This window comes from Lampetra planeri, unplaced genomic scaffold, assembly GCF_965212315.1.
Source record: "Lampetra planeri unplaced genomic scaffold, kcLamPlan1.2.h2 scaffold_489, whole genome shotgun sequence".
NCBI classification, from domain to species: domain Eukaryota; kingdom Metazoa; phylum Chordata; class Hyperoartia; order Petromyzontiformes; family Petromyzontidae; genus Lampetra; species Lampetra planeri.
Genome location: NW_027615312.1, coordinates 1 through 15,845, shown reverse-complemented (window position 1 = coordinate 15,845; position 15,845 = coordinate 1). Strand labels below are relative to the sequence as shown.

At 50.6% G+C, this 15,845-nt stretch overlaps 1 protein-coding gene across 1 annotated transcript in view; it reads left to right on the top strand.

Moving 5' to 3' along the window:
- LOC144741274 (protein furry homolog-like) overlaps positions 1-14,039 on the top strand; it is a gene marked incomplete at its 3' end in the record, with an annotated part of 31,450 nt that extends 17,411 nt beyond the window's left edge. Inside the window, exons 6-16 of the mRNA XM_078623863.1 lie at positions 398-477; positions 920-1,000; positions 3,447-3,615; positions 4,031-4,123; positions 5,156-5,254; positions 6,151-6,252; positions 7,368-7,471; positions 8,658-8,766; positions 10,974-11,060; positions 12,280-12,451; positions 13,907-14,039. Coding sequence (XP_078479989.1) covers positions 398-477; positions 920-1,000; positions 3,447-3,615; positions 4,031-4,123; positions 5,156-5,254; positions 6,151-6,252; positions 7,368-7,471; positions 8,658-8,766; positions 10,974-11,060; positions 12,280-12,451; positions 13,907-14,039 — 1,229 coding nt within the window. The remainder of the gene's footprint in view (positions 1-397; positions 478-919; positions 1,001-3,446; positions 3,616-4,030; positions 4,124-5,155; positions 5,255-6,150; positions 6,253-7,367; positions 7,472-8,657; positions 8,767-10,973; positions 11,061-12,279; positions 12,452-13,906) is intronic.
- Positions 14,040-15,845: the final 1,806 nt, after the last annotated feature.

Below are 15,845 nucleotides of genomic sequence, written 5' to 3'. Positions count from 1 at the left end.
CCGTCCTCAGGTGAAGAACAGGTCTGTCGGGAAAACAGCGTCTGAATGAACCCATTTATTTAATATTTTTCATTCATTCAGACGCTGTCTTTCCGACAGACCTGTTCTTCACCTGAGGACGGCTGCTTGCGTTGTGGCCGAAACGTCGTGAGAATTGTATTTTATTACGTTTCATTTTTATTATTTGATTATTTCCCTTCTACGTGATGACTTTACCGAAAGAACCAAGACGGTGGGAGACTTTGTCAGAGGCAGATCTTGGTGCTCATTGCGCGTGTCTCCTGTGCTGCAGCTGTAAGATCTGGCGGTGGGGAGAGAGCTTTGACCGATGAGGTGGTGGCGGCGATGGCGGCGATGGCGGTGGTGGTGGTGGCATCGTGGTGTCTTGATTTTACAGATTCCAGTGCATCCCGTGCCGGACTCAATGGTGCATGAAGTTGTCAACTTGGCTTTCAAGCACTTCAAATACCGGGAAGGGTGAGTATTCGAACCTCTTTCCCGTGGACAGGGTGGGTGGATGGGTGTGCCGTTCGCCACCGGATCTCGGAAACGCACCAACCCAAGCCCCACCCACCATCCAAACCCACCCACTTCATATTCTTAGGTTTTTTCGGTAAAGTCACGTAGGTAAAACATCAAAATTAATAAAAATAAAATAAAAAATCACGACGTTTCGGAGGCAACACAAGTCTCCGTTATCAGGTGGGACCGTCACAGCCGGATTAGCTGCATCAAGTGAGGCAATGATTCAAGATGTAATCCCTTAAAAGCAAGTTGAGGGGGGGAGGAGGGGGGGGGGGGAGCTCATCAGAATGTGGTAGCCAATGAATGGGGCAGTGCGAAGTTCTATTCTCCGTGGGTCAGTGTTGTCCTGCACTCACACAGGTGGCGTGTGTGTGTGCGTCTCTCTCCTTCCCAGGTATTCGGGTCCCAACATCGGCAACATGCACATCATCGCTGACCTTTATGCAGAGGTCATCGGAGTGCTGGCACAGTCTAAGTGAGTGACCATGGTGATGATGGTAGTGGTGATGATGTTGGTGATAGTGGTTACTTAGTGGCGAATGGTGGTTGTTGTTATTGTATCTGTGTGTCTCTGTCTGTGTGTGTCTGTGTCTCTCTGCGTGTCTCTCTGTGCGTGTATCTCTGCGTGTCTCTGTGTGTCTGTGTCTCTCTGCGTGTCTCTCTGTGTGTATCTCTGCGTGTCTCTGTCGTGTCTCTGTCATCGGAGTGCTGGCACAGTCCAAGTGAGTGACCATCGCCCCATTCGCCTGTCGTCATCATCATCATCATCATTGTCAAGTTTAAAGTTAATTTCTTTCTGGGCTCCGCATGTTTCGTTTCTGCGTGGGATAGAGCGTTGTTCCCTCGCACGTGGGGGTTTTCTCCTGGTGCTTCGGTTTCCTCCCACGTGCGAACTCATTCATTGGCCGAAAACACCTTCATATACAGAGGACCCGCAGTGCTTGGACACATTGTTAGTAGCGCCGGCTTGCCGCGTGGCTGATGCCTTCCCGCTGGTCTGTGGTTCTCCGTGGCGAGATGTTACATTCCAGCATGACAATGACCCAAAACACACGGCCAAGGCAACAAAGGAGTGGCTCAAGAAGAAGCACATTAAGGTCCTGGAGTGGCCTAGCCAGTCTCCAGACCTTAATCTCATAGAAAATCTGTGGAGGGAGCTGAAGGTTCGAGTTGCCAAACGTCAGCCTCGAAACCTTAATGACTTGGAGAAGATCTGCAAAGAGGAGTGGGACAAAATCCCTCCTGAGATGTGTGCAAACCTGGTGGCCAACTACAAGAATCGTCTGACCTCTGTGATTGCCAACAAGGGGTTTGCCACCAAGTACTAAGTCATGTTTTGCAGAGGGGTCAAATACTTATTTCCCTCATTAAAATGCAAATCAATTTATAACATTTTTGACATGCGTTTTTCTGGATTTTGTTGTTGTTGTTCTGTCTCTCACTGTTCAAATAAACCTACCGTTAAAATTATAGACTGATCATTTCTTTGTCAGTGGGCAAACGTACAAAATCAGCAGGGGATCAAATACTTTTTTCCCTCACTGTAACTACCTCGCACTGGTAATACAGGAGGTCGTGGGTTCCAACCCGACCATGACGCCCGCTGCTGTATATTTGGAGTTTGCGTGTCTCTCTCCCCGTGGTCGCGTGGATTTTTCTCCGGGTCCTCCGGTTTTTCCCCTCCACATTTAGAACCGACGTCACGCGTTTAAGAGTATTTGCCCGCCGCTACAAATCCCCACGCGATGATGATGATGATGAGCCACTTCGTCGAGCTATCGTTTGTGGCCAGTGGGCCTTAGCTGGTAAAATAAAAAATAGTTTAGTTTAGCTTCCAGCTCCATGCGCCTCTGAGTTGTTCTCTCCCTTTGAGAACTTGCAACTTCTGTGTGGCACATCAGTTGAGATCATCATCATTATTGTTATTGCAAGTGTCCCCGTGACGTGTATCTTATGAACGTTCGGGCCGTGTTTTCAACTCGTGTTGCTCGTTCCGCCAGATGTTTATCCGCAAGGTGCTCCCCAACCCCCCACCCCCCCCACCCCAACCTCTTCCAGATATGCGTCAACGGTCCGATGGCGAAAGTGCGACTCAAAAACGCGCCGCTCAAAATGATCACTTGCGTCGCCCGTCCTTGCGGAGAATCGAAGTGACGAAAAAATTAAACGGACACAAGACCGCCTCCTCTCGTTTTCACGAGGTTCTGCTCGTGTTTTGTTGACGCGGTGTTGGGTTTGGTAGCGGCGGCCAAGTCACGTTCACGTCAGTCAGAAAATGTACTTGTCCAGTTGTATCTTATCAACGGTCTGGCCCGTTTCCTACTCGCGTTTGCTGGTTTCAAGTTTCAAGTTTCATTTCAAGTTTCAATTATTAGGTGTAGCGCCCTCTTCTTCTTGGTTCTTTCGGTAAAGTCACGTAGAATGGAAATAATAAAATAATAAAATAAAACATAATAAACATTTTATTTTATAATGCTTTATTTTATTATGGAAATAATAAAATAATAAAAGAAAACATAAAAGAATGATTTTAAAATGTTTTATTTTATTATTTTAATATTTCCATTTTACGTGACTTTACCGAAAGAACCAAGAAGATGAATCCCTGCAGTCACGAAAGCTTTAAATCGAAAAAAAGGTCTAGCCCTATGAGCCATTCGGCTCTTGAATCGGGTGCAACCGCAACAAACAAAAAAACAAAAACATGAACAAAAAACATCATAAAGTGACTATGTGACTGAGTTCAAACAGAAAATCCAAGAAAAGACAGCAAAATATTGCAGAAAAAGCACCGTACACCAACACTGTGTGCACACATCCCAGTGGGATGCAAGTGAACCCCCGGTTGCTCCACCCCCCCACCATCCCCCCACCACCCCCCCACCGAACCCACCCACCCACCCCCAACCTTGCACCCGCAGGTTCCACACGGTACGCAAGAAGTTCGTGACGGAGCTGAAAGAGCTGCGCCAAAAGGAGCCTACCCCACAGGTGTCGCAGTGCATCATCAGCCTCATCATGGGCATCAAGTTCTTCCGCGTCAAGATGTACCCCGTGGAGGAGTTCGAGGCCTCATTCCAGTTTCTGCAGGCACGTGTGTGTGTGTGTGCGTGTGTGTGCGTGTGTGTGTGCGTGTGTGTGTGTGTGCGCGTGTGCGCGTGTGCGTGTGTGCTTGTGTGTGCGTGTGTGCGTGCGTGTGTGTGTGTGTGTGTGCGTGTGTGTGTGCGTGTGTGTGTGCGCGTGTGCGTGTGTCCGTGCTTGTGCGTGCGTGTGTGTGCGTGTGTGTGCGTGCGTGCGTGCGTGTGTGCGTGTGTGTGCGTGCGCGCGCGCGTATGCGTGCGGAGCGGCAGTGTAGCGTGAAACCACAACATTTACAAATTGTAAATGTTGTGGTTTCACGCTTCAACACACGAGGTTCTGCTAAAGCGTAAAAACCAAAGTGCACCTAGCCCGGCGCAAGCGTGCGACGTGCCTGTGTGCGTGCGTGTGTGCGGCGCCGATGCAGGAGTGCGCTCAGTATTTCCTGGAGGTCAAAGACAAGGACATCAAGCACGCCCTGGCCGGCATCTTCGTCGAGATCCTGGTGCCGGTGGCCGCTGTGAGTGTGCTGCTGCAGCTCACCGCAACGAGACACGAGAACCGCACGACACGGCAGAGGGGGTGTATGGCACCCGCCGCGTGGCCTGCGACGGGGCATCAGTCTGCCAGTAGGGGGGTGATGTTTGCTGTGTTGTCTAGCCAGGGGGCACCCCCAGCGGCAGCCGTCCCCGTGTGACGCACGGTGACTCGGCACACGACCTGCGATGGGGCATTATTCTGTCACCACGGTGGCTAGGAGATTTTAACTACCTCGCCCGTTATACATGAGGTCGTGGGTTCGATCCCGACCCTGACACCTGCTGTATATTTTGAGTTTCGTGTTTTTCTCCATGGTCGTGTGGATAGTTCTCCGAGTCTTCCGGTTTTTCCCTCCATATTTCGAATCAATGTGCGTTTCGAGTATTTGACTGCAATAAATGTCTTACGCAATAAGTCGGCCACTTCGTTGAGCTATCGTTTGTGGCCAAGTCGCTTCTGAAAAATATCAGTGGGCCTTACCTGGTCCTGGTGAAATAAAAAATAGTTTAGTTTCAGTGGTAGCCGTCCCTCTGTGACGCACTGTTCAGACTTACCTTGCCACGTGATCTAAAATGAATGAAGAAAACCCGTTTCTTTACTCATTATTTAGTTATTTTATCTACTAAAGCAACTTCTTGGTAAAGTCACTTAGAAGGGAAATAATAAAATAATAAAAATAAAACGTAATAAAATACAATTCTCACGACGTTTCGGCCACAACGCAAGCAGCCGTCCTCAGGTGAAGAACAGGTCTGTCGGAAGTTCTTCACCTGAGGATGGCTGCTTGCGTTGTGGCCGAAACGTCGTGAGAATTGTATTTTATTATGTTTTATTATTTTATTATTTCCCTTCTACGTGACTTTACCGAAAGAACCAAGAAGATGAATCCCTGCAGTCACGAAAGCTTGAAATCGAAAGATGCCCACTTTATTGAGGGCGAAATCATCTTTTATCGATTGATTTATCGACCCCGGGGGGCGGTGGGTGGGGGTGTGTGTGTAACCGTTCGCAGGCCGTGAAGAACGAGGTGAACGTGCCGTGCCTGAAGAACTTTGTCGACGTGCTGTACCAGACGACGTTCGACATGTCCTCGCGCAAGAAACACTCGCTGGTGAGTCTCCCGGGTTGTCGGGGTAGAGTTAAAAAAAGTAAAAAAGAAAAAGTTAAAACTAAAAAAAAAATATATAAAATAATAATAATAATCATATTTGTCTTTTTTTTTTAAATTGTTACGAGGCAAAGATAAGGAAGGGAGAAATCGACTGATCTGAAAAGATTGGTTGATGTGTGTCTGTGGGCTGCGGCGGTGATGAGATGTTAACTACCTCGCCCGGTATGCGGGAGGTCGTGGGTTCGATCCCGACCCTGACGCCTGCTGCTGTATATTTGGAGTTTGCGTGTCTCTCTCTCTCCGTGTTGAGATGTTAACTACCTCGCCTGGTCTACAGGAGGTCGTGGGTTCGATCTCGACCCTGACGCCTGCTGTATATTTGGAGTTTGCGTGTCTCTCTCTCTCATCATCATCACTGTGGCTAGGAGATGTTAACTACCTCGCCTGGTCTACAGGAGGTCGTGGGTTCGATTCTGACCCTGGCGCCTGCTGCTGTATATTTAGAGTTTGCGTGTCTCTCTCTCTCATCATCATGACTGTGGCTAGGAGATGTTAACTACCTCGCCTGGTCTACAGGAGGTCATGGTTTCAATTCCGACCCTGACACCTGCTGTTTATTTGAAGTTTGTGTGTCTCTCTTTCTCTCCCCGTGGTCGCGTGAATTTTTCTCTGGGTCCTGCAGGTTTTTACCCTCCACATTTAGAATCAACATGCATTTAGACTCTGCGCCTTGCTATAAATATCAATGTGACAATTGACTTGCTTGAGCTATCATTCGTGATGGCCAGTTCGCTTCTGGTAAAATAAAAAATAGTCCAATAGGCGCTTGCTAACAACAGCACCGTGTGTACGGCTTCTAACCGGCGATCTTTGTCTCGTGCGTGTTTCTGTTGCAGGCTCTCTTTCCGCTGGTCACGTGCCTCCTGTGCGTCAGTCAGAAGGCCTTCTTTCTCAACAACTGGCACATCTTCCTGGCCAGCTGTCTGTCGCACCTCAAGGTAACGCCTCGGCGCGGGGCACGCCGGGAGGCAGCCAGACAGAGACCCATAGACTCACACGGAGACCCATAGACTCACACAGAGACCCATAGACTCACACAGAGACCCATAGACTCACACAGAGACCCATAGACTCACACAGAGACCCATAGACTCACACAGAGACCCATAGACTCACACAGAGACCCACAGAGACCCATAGACTCACAGAGATCCACATACTCACACAGAGATCCACAGAGACCCACAGACTCACACAGAGACCCATAGACTCCTCACACAGAGACCCGTAGACTCACACAGAGACCCATAGACTTACACGGAGACCCATAGACACACACAGAGACCCATAGACTCACACAGAGACCCATAGACTCCTCACACAGAGACCCGTAGACTCACACAGAGACCCATCGACTCACACAGAGACCCATAGACTCACACAGAGACCCATAGACTCCTCACACAGAGACCCATAGACTCACACAGAGACCCATAGACTCACACAGAGACCCATAGACTCACACAGAGACCCATAGACTCCTCACACAGAGACCCATAGACTCACACGGAGACCCATTGACTCACACGGAGACCCATAGACTCACACAGAGACCCATAGACTCACACAGAGACCCATAGACTTACACGGAGACCCATAGACTCACACAGAGACCCATAGACTCACACAGAGACCCATAGACTCACACGGAGACCCATAGACTCACACAGAGACCCATAGACTCACACAGAGACCCATAGACTTACACGGAGACCCATAGACTTACACGGAGACCCATAGACTCACACAGAGACCCATAGACTCACACGGAGACCCATAGACTCACACAGAGACCCATAGACTCACACGGAGACCCATAGACTCATACAGAGACCCATAGACTCACACAGAGACCCATAGACTTACACGGAGACCCATAGACTCACACGTAGATCTGTAGCGGGTTCCCCGGTGTAGCAAGAAGGGAGCGTTTCGTGCTACATGGATCGTCCTGTCGTAAGGGCTTGGTGAGGGGTCTTTAATCCAGCAGCGGATGGATCGAGGCTGACCATGACGACGATGACGACGTCGATGATTTTTTGCGTGCGAGCAGAACAAGGACCCCAAGATGTCCCGCGTGGCGCTGGAGTCTCTGTACCGACTGCTCTGGGTCTACATGATCCGCATCAAGTGCGAGAGCAACACTGCCACGCAGAGGTAGGGGTCACACACACACACAGGTAAGGGGGTCACACATACAGGTATGGGACACACACACAGGTAGGACACACACAGGTAAGGGTCACACACACACACAGGTAGGGGACACACACACACAGGTAAATGTCACACACACAGGTAAGGGACACACACACAGGTAAGGGTCACACACACACAGAGGTAAATGTCACACACACACACACACACAGGTAGGGGACACACACAGGTAAGGGTTTTACACACACACACAGGTATGGGACACACACACACAGGTAGGACACAGACAGGTAAGGGTCACACACACACAGGTAGGGGACACACACACACAGGTAAATGTCACACACACAGGTAAGGGACACACACACAGGTAAGGGTCACACACACACAGAGGTAAATGTCACACACACACACACACACAGGTAGGGGACACACACAGGTAAGGGTTTTACACACACACACAGGTATGGGACACACACACACAGGTAGGACACAGACAGGTAAGGGTCACACACACACAGGTAGGGGACACACACACACAGGTAAATGTCACACACACAGGTAGGGGACACGCACAGGTATGGGACACACACACAGGTAAGGGTCACACACACACAGGTAAGGGACACACACACAGAGGTATGGGACACACACACAGGTAAGGGACACACACACACAGGTAGGACACACACACACACACAGGTAAGGGTTACACACACAGGTATGGGACACACACACAGGTAGGACACACACACAGGCAAAGGACACACACAAAAGTAAGGGTCACACAGAGTAAGGGTTACACAGAGGGTAACACACACACACATTACAAATTAGAATCAGTGTCATGATTGTGTATGTAGATGTATGTGGGGAGCGGTGGTGCAGCGGTAAGAATGTTGTACAATGAACCCGGCGACCCGAATTCGATTCCCGCTCACGGTCAGCGGTGAATATCTTAACCGGGGCTCCCCTAGGTCGACTCAGCCTCGAATGACTACCTGGTGCGACGGGTAAACATCGCACCTGGCGAGACAAATGCGGCCGGGCGTGGTGCTGGCCACCCACTGACCCCCTCGTGCGCCGTGCCGGCCTTCATAGGGTGCTACTCGCTAACAGCACTTGCCCCTCCAGTCTGTTGAAGGCTACATGGGGGATCTTTGTCTTTGCGCCTGTCGCCTTGCAGCCGCCTGAGCAGCATCGTCAGCGCCCTCTTCCCGAAGGGGTCACGGAGCGTCGTGCCGAGAGACACGCCCCTCAACATCTTCGTGAAGATCATTCAGTTCATCGCCCAGGTGAGAAAAGCCTCTCATCCAGGTGAGAGCTTCCCACCCCCTTCCATTCAGTGCATCCGCCCAGGTGAGGAAAGCCTCTCATCCAGGTGAGAGCTTCCCCGCCCCTTCCATTCAGTTCATCCGCCCAGGTGAGGAAAGCCTCTCATCCAGGTGAGAGCTTCCCCGCCCCTTCCATTCAGTTCATCCGCCCAGGTGAGGAAAGCCTCTCATCCAGGTGAGAGCCCCTCCCTTCCATCTAGTTCATCCGCCCAGGTGAGGAAAGCCTCTCATCCAGGTGAGAGCCCCCCCCCTCCCTTCCATCTAGTTCATCCACCCAGGTGAGGAAAGCCTCTCATCCAGGTGAGAGCCCCCCCCCTCCCTTCCATCTAGTTCATCCGCCCAGGTGAGGAAAGCCTCTCATCCAGGTGAGAGCCCCCCCCCTCCCTTCCATCTAGTTCATCCGCCCAGGTGAGGAAAGCCTCTCATCCAGGTGAGAGCCCCCCCCTCCCTTCCATCTAGTTCATCCGCCCAGGTGAGGAAAGCCTCTCATCCAGGTGAGAGCCCCCCCCCCCCCTTCCATCTAGTTCATCCGCCCAGGTGAGGAAAGCCTCTCATCCAGGTGAGAGCCCCCCCCCTCCCTTCTATCTAGTTCATCCACCCAGGTGAGGGCCGCTCACTCCGAGTGCCCCAGGCCTACCCGCGGCGCACACGTGCAAACAAAGACAAAGATCCCGCAGATCAAAGTTCATGTATTAGGTGTAGCCCTGTGAGCCATTCGGCTCTTGAATCGGGTGCAACCGCAACAAACAAAAAAACATGAACAAGAAAACATCTTAAAGTGACTGTGCGCAAACAGAAAATCCAAGAAAAGACAGCAAAATATTGCAGAAAAAGCACCGTACACCAACGCTGTGTGCAAAAATCCCAGTGGGATGCAAGTCAAACAACAACAACAACAACCACAAGACAACGTAGATTAAGGCCATCAGTCTAACTCTGTACTACAACAAACATACATGGCCACACCAAAAAACTTTTCGAAAATCACCAAAATAAAGCCGTAAAAGCAATGAAACAGTGATCATAGGAACTGTGACCGAATTTTCACAATAAACAACGTGATCAACATGTACCACCAAACTCCGCAGCCTTCGACAGACTGTAAGGGCAAGTGCTCGTTTAGCGAGCAGAGCACCCTATGAAGGCAGGCGTGGCACGCTAGGGAGCGGGTGGCCTTTGTCTCCCCCGTGGTGATTTTTAAATCCTTTATATTAAGTTCACTTGCTTGCGTGCTTGCGTGCTTGCTTGCTTGCGCGCTTACGACCGTGCAAATCTTTCTGTCGTTTTTTAACCCACTTCCCGTGATCCAATCGAGCTGACATTTTGCACACAGACTCGTTGTGCGTGACAATTGATTTTCGTGAAAACATTTTTCCAAAATTTTACACTGTTTAGGGAATTTTTTTAAATATTTAATTACCAATTGCTTAATGGTGGCAGACAATCATCTGACTCATAGGTGGCAGCCATCTGTGTTGACTAACCACATGGCATGAAATCCCTGCCCCCACGCTGTACAATGGAGACTATTTATAGAGCGGTTAAATTGAAGCCGCCAGGTTCTTGAAAGTGGTAAAACGGGTCAACGCTAGTGCCCTCGGGAATATACGGGGCATGTCAAGAGGTGATCTTACATATAAAGGATTTATAGTGAAAAACTTTGTTTTTACGGGTTAATTTTTTTACACACCGGGTAATCATTTGAGGTTAAGTCGACCTAGGGGAGCCCCAGGACAGGTTCATATTAATCGTCGCTGGTGTTGGCCGTTAGCGGGATTCGAACTCGGAGGCTTGGGTGAATATGTACCAGTGGACTTGCCGATGACTGGTACCAGCGGTGTCAAGATCGGCCTCTGTGGAGGAGGCTCGTGAAGGACGCTGCTACTGGGCAGTTGGAGGCAGTCGCCCTCCAACAACAACGGAGGGCGGAGGAGCGACGCTCACAACAACGAGCGGAGCGCCGGGCGGCTAAAGCGCAGCAAGTTGGCACAGTAGGGGGCACAAGCTGGTGCATCGGCCACTCACCTCAGCCGGTCAACCCACGGCACCTGCTGGGTCTGTGACCTCTTGCCAGCGAGCCTTCGACACTTCACCTGGCCTCAAGGTGCACATGGCCTGGCACAGGCGTGGCGAATAGCGGCCGTTGTTATTTTTGCCGTGTCGTGCAGGAACGCCTGGACTTTGCCATGAAGGAGATCATTTTCGACCTCCTCAGTGTGGGGCGGTCACCCAAGACCTTCAGCATCAACCCAGAGGTACTCGCAGCGTGGAACGGAGAGAGCGCGCGCGCACGCCACGAGACGTCGTCGCTTTGGTCTGCATCCGTCAGCGGACTAGCCGTGGCGAAGAGGCCTGCCCTTGACGCTCACGGCAAACCCTCCGCGGGAAGGCGAAAGACACGCGGTGTCACCGCCCAGAGTGTTGAAAATCTGCGCAAAATCTAAATGAATTTCGATGTAAAGCTTCTTTCGTGACTGCAGGGATTCATCTTCTTGGTTCTTTCGGTAAAGTCACGTAGAAGGGAAATGATACAATAATAAAAATAAAACGTAATAAAATGCAATTCTCACGACGTTTCGGCCACAACGCAAGCACCGTCCTCAGGTGAAGAACAGGTCTGTCGGAAAGACAGCGTCTGAATGAACACCACCAAGCTTGGTGGTGTGCCTACGTTGTGGCCGAAACGTCGTGAGAGTTGTATTTTATTATGTTTTATTTTTATTATTTCCCTTCTACGTGACTTTACCGAATGGAAGAACCAAGAAGATAAATCTATCTTGGTTCTTTCGGTAAAGTCACGTAGAATGGAAATAATAAAATAATAAAACATAATAAAATCATTTTCTTTTATTATGTTTTATTTGTATTATTTTAAATAAAACATAATAAAATAATTTTATTTTATTATGTTTATTTTATTTATTTTATTATTTCCATTCTACGTGACTTTACCGAAAGAACCAAGAAGATGAATTCCTGCAGTCACGAAAGAAGCTTTAAATCGAAAGATAAATCTAATTGAGTTTTAAAAAACATTTTTATCAAAGAGGGACCGAGTTCTCTCACCCTGGTTAAGCGAAGTCACCCTGGCCCCCCCTTGTGGCAGAGGTCGCAATCAGGTACCCGATACCCGGCTACCCGTACCCGGTCGGGTACGGCTACCCGTTTGTGACCCTGGTGCGGCCGGGTACGGGTAGGCCGTGAGTCACTGGTGAGTCACCGTTTGTCACTCATTTCCCAACGTCTTGTCTCTTCTCACAATTCAAGTTCCTAGAATCAACCCACCCGCGCCTGCAACATGGCTTCATCCCAGAGGTCGCAATCGGCTACCCGATACCCGGCCGGGTACGGGTAGCCGGTTATCGGGTAGGGTACGGGTACTCGTTTGCGACCCTGGTGCGGCCGGGTACGGGTACCAAAACCCGTTTGCGACCTCTGCCTTGTGGTCTCGCCTGTGCCCCTCCGACCACCCAGCGGATGAACATCGGGCTGCGTGCCTTCCTGGTCATCGCTGACAACCTGCAGCAGAAGGACGGGGAGCCGCCCATGCCCACCACCGTCGGGGTGCTGCCATCGGGCAACACGCTGCGCGTCAAGAAGACCTTCCTGAGCAAAACGCTCACCGACGACGAGGCCAAGATCATCGGTACGAATAACGGAGCTGGGACGGGGTCTCTGTGCGGGTTTATGGGTATTTGTGTGGGTCGATGGGTTTCTGTGTGAGTTTATGGGCCTTTGTGTGAGTTTACGGGTCTCTGTGCGGGTTTATGGGTATTTGTGTGGGTCGATGGGTTTCTGTGCGGGTCTACGGGTCTCTGTGTGAGTCTACGGGTCTCTGTGTGAGTCTACGGGTTTCTGTGCGGGTTTATGGGTATTTGTGTGGGTCGATGGGTTTCTGTGCGGGTCTACGGGTCTTTGTGTGAGTCTACGGGTCTTTGTGTGGGTCGATGGGTTTCTGTGCGGGTCTACGGGTCTTTGTGTGAGTCTACGGATCTCTGTGTGAGTCTATGGGTCTTGGTGTGAGTCGATGGGTCTGTGTGAGTCTATGGGTATTTTTGTGAGTCTACGGGTCTCTGCGTGAGCCTACGGGTATCTGTGTGAGTCTACGGGTCTCTGTGTGAGTCTATGGGTCTCTGTGTGAGTCTACGGGTCTCTGTGTGAGTCTACGGGTCTCTGTGTGAGTCTATGGGTCTCTGTGTGAGTCTATGGGTCTCTGTATGAGTCTACGGGTCTCTGCGTGAGCCTACGGGTATCTGTGTGAGTCTATGGGTCTCTGTGTGAGTCTACGGGTCTCTGTGTGAGTCTACGGGTCTCTGTGTGAGTCTACGGGTCTCTGTGTGAGTCTACGGGTCTCTGTGTGAGTCTATGGGTCTCTGTGTGAGTCTGTGGGTCTGAGTGTGAGTCTACGGGTCTCTGTGTGCATTTATGGGTCTGTGTGAGTGTATGGGTTTGTGCGGGTATACGGGTCTCTGTGTGAGTCTATGGGTCTCTGTGTGAGTCAACGGGTCTCTGTGTGAGTCTATGGGTCTCTGTGTGAGTCTACGGGTCTCTGTGTGAGTCTACGGGTCTCTGTGTGAGTCTATGGGTCTCTGTGTGAGTCTGTGGGTCTGAGTGTGAGTCTACGGGTCTCTGTGTGCATTTATGGGTCTGTGTGAGTGTATGGGTTTGTGCGGGTATACGGGTCTCTGTGTGAGTCTATGGCTCTCTGTGTGAGTCTATGGCTCTCTGTGTGAGTCTATGGGTCTCTGTGTAAGTCTATGGCTCTCTGTGTGAGTCTATGGGTCTCTGTGTGAGTCTATGGCTCTCTGTGTGAGTCTATGGGTCTCTGTGTAAGTCTATGGCTCTCTGTGTGAGTCTATGGGTCTCTGTGTAAGTATACGGGTCTCTGTGTGAGTCTATGGGTCTCTGTGTAAGTCTATGGCTCTCTGTGTGAGTCTACGGGTCTCTGTGTGAGTCTATGGGTATTTGTGTGAGTCTATGGGTCTCTGTGTAAGTCTACGGGTCTCTGTGTGCATCTATGCCAACGTACGATGAGACCACAAATGTGACTGACCCCCCCACCCCTCCCACCCACCCCCCCTCCACCCACGTGGTGCGCCAGGCATGGCTCTCTACTACCCGCACATGCGGCGTGCGCTGGACAGCATGCTGAGGCAGCTCGACAAGGAGGTGGGGCGGGCCATGGCGCTCACCAACGTGCAGATGCACAACAAGGAGCCCGAGGACATGATCACGTGAGCGGCGAGGGGTCGGGGGTGGGGGGCAGGGGGTGGGGGGGGTGGGAGTTTCCTGGACGGGAGGGAGGGGGTCAGGGGGGGGTCAGACGGGGTCAGGTGGCCCGCAGAGGTTCGTGGCGTTAGAGGCAAGGCATGAGATGATGGTGGCACACAGACTCAACACTGACACACACACACTGACACACAGACTCAACACTGACACACACACACTGACACACAGACTCAACACTGACACACAGTCTCAACACTGACACACACACACTGACACACAGACTCAACACTGACACACAGACTCAACACTGACACACACACACTGACACACAGACTCAACACTGACACACAGACTCAACACTGACACACACACACTGACACACAGACTCAACACTGACACACAGTCTCAACACTGACACACACACACTGACACACAGACTCAACACTGACACACAGTCTCAACACTGACACACACACACTGACACACAGACTCAACACTGACACACAGTCTCAACACTGACACACACACACTGACACACAGACTCAACACTGACACACAGTCTCAACACTGACACACAGTCTCAACACTGACACACAGTCTCAACACTGACACACAGACTCAACACTGACACACAGTCTCAACACTGACACACAGTCTCAACACTGACACACAGTCTCAACACTGACACACAGTCTCAACACTGACACACAGTCTCAACACTGACACACAGTCTCAACACTGACACACAGACTCAACACTGACACACAGTCTCAACACTGACACACAGTCTCAACACTGACACACAGTCTCAACACTGACACACAGTCTCAACACTGATACACAGACTCAACACTGACACACAGACTCAACACTGACACACAGCCTCAACACTGACACACAGTCTCAACACTGACACACAGACTCAACACTGACACACAGTCTCAACACTGACACACAGACTCAACACTGACACACAGTCTCAACACTGACACACAGACTCAACACTGACACACAGTCTCAACACTGACACACAGTCTCAACACTGACACACAGTCTCAACACTGACACACAGTCTCAACACTGACACACAGACTCAACACTGACACACAGTCTCAACACTGACACACAGACTCAACACTGACACACAGTCTCAACACTGACACACAGACTCAACACTGACACACAGTCTCAACACTGACACACAGACTCAACACTGACACACAGTCTCAACACTGACACACAGTCTCAACACTGACACACAGCCTCAACACTGACACACACACACTGACACACAGACTCAACACTGACACACAGTCTCAACACTGACACACAGTCTCAACACTGACACACAGTCTCAACACTGACACCCAGTCTCAACACTGACACACACACACTGACACACAGACTCAACACTGACACACAGTCTCAACACTGACACACAGACTCAACACTGACACACAGTCTCAACACTGACACACAGACTCAACACTGACACACAGTCTCAACACTGACACACAGACTCAACACTGACACACAGACTCAACACTGACACACAGACTCAACACTGACACACAGTCTCAACACTGACACACAGTCTCAACACTGACACACAGCCTCAACACTGACACAGTCTCAACACTGACACACAGCCTCAACACTGACACACAGTCTCAACACTGACACACAGACTCAACACTGACACACACACACTGACACACAGACTCAACACTGACACACAGTCTCAACACTGACACACAGTCTCAACACTGACACACAGACTCAACACTGACACACAGTCTCAACACTGACAC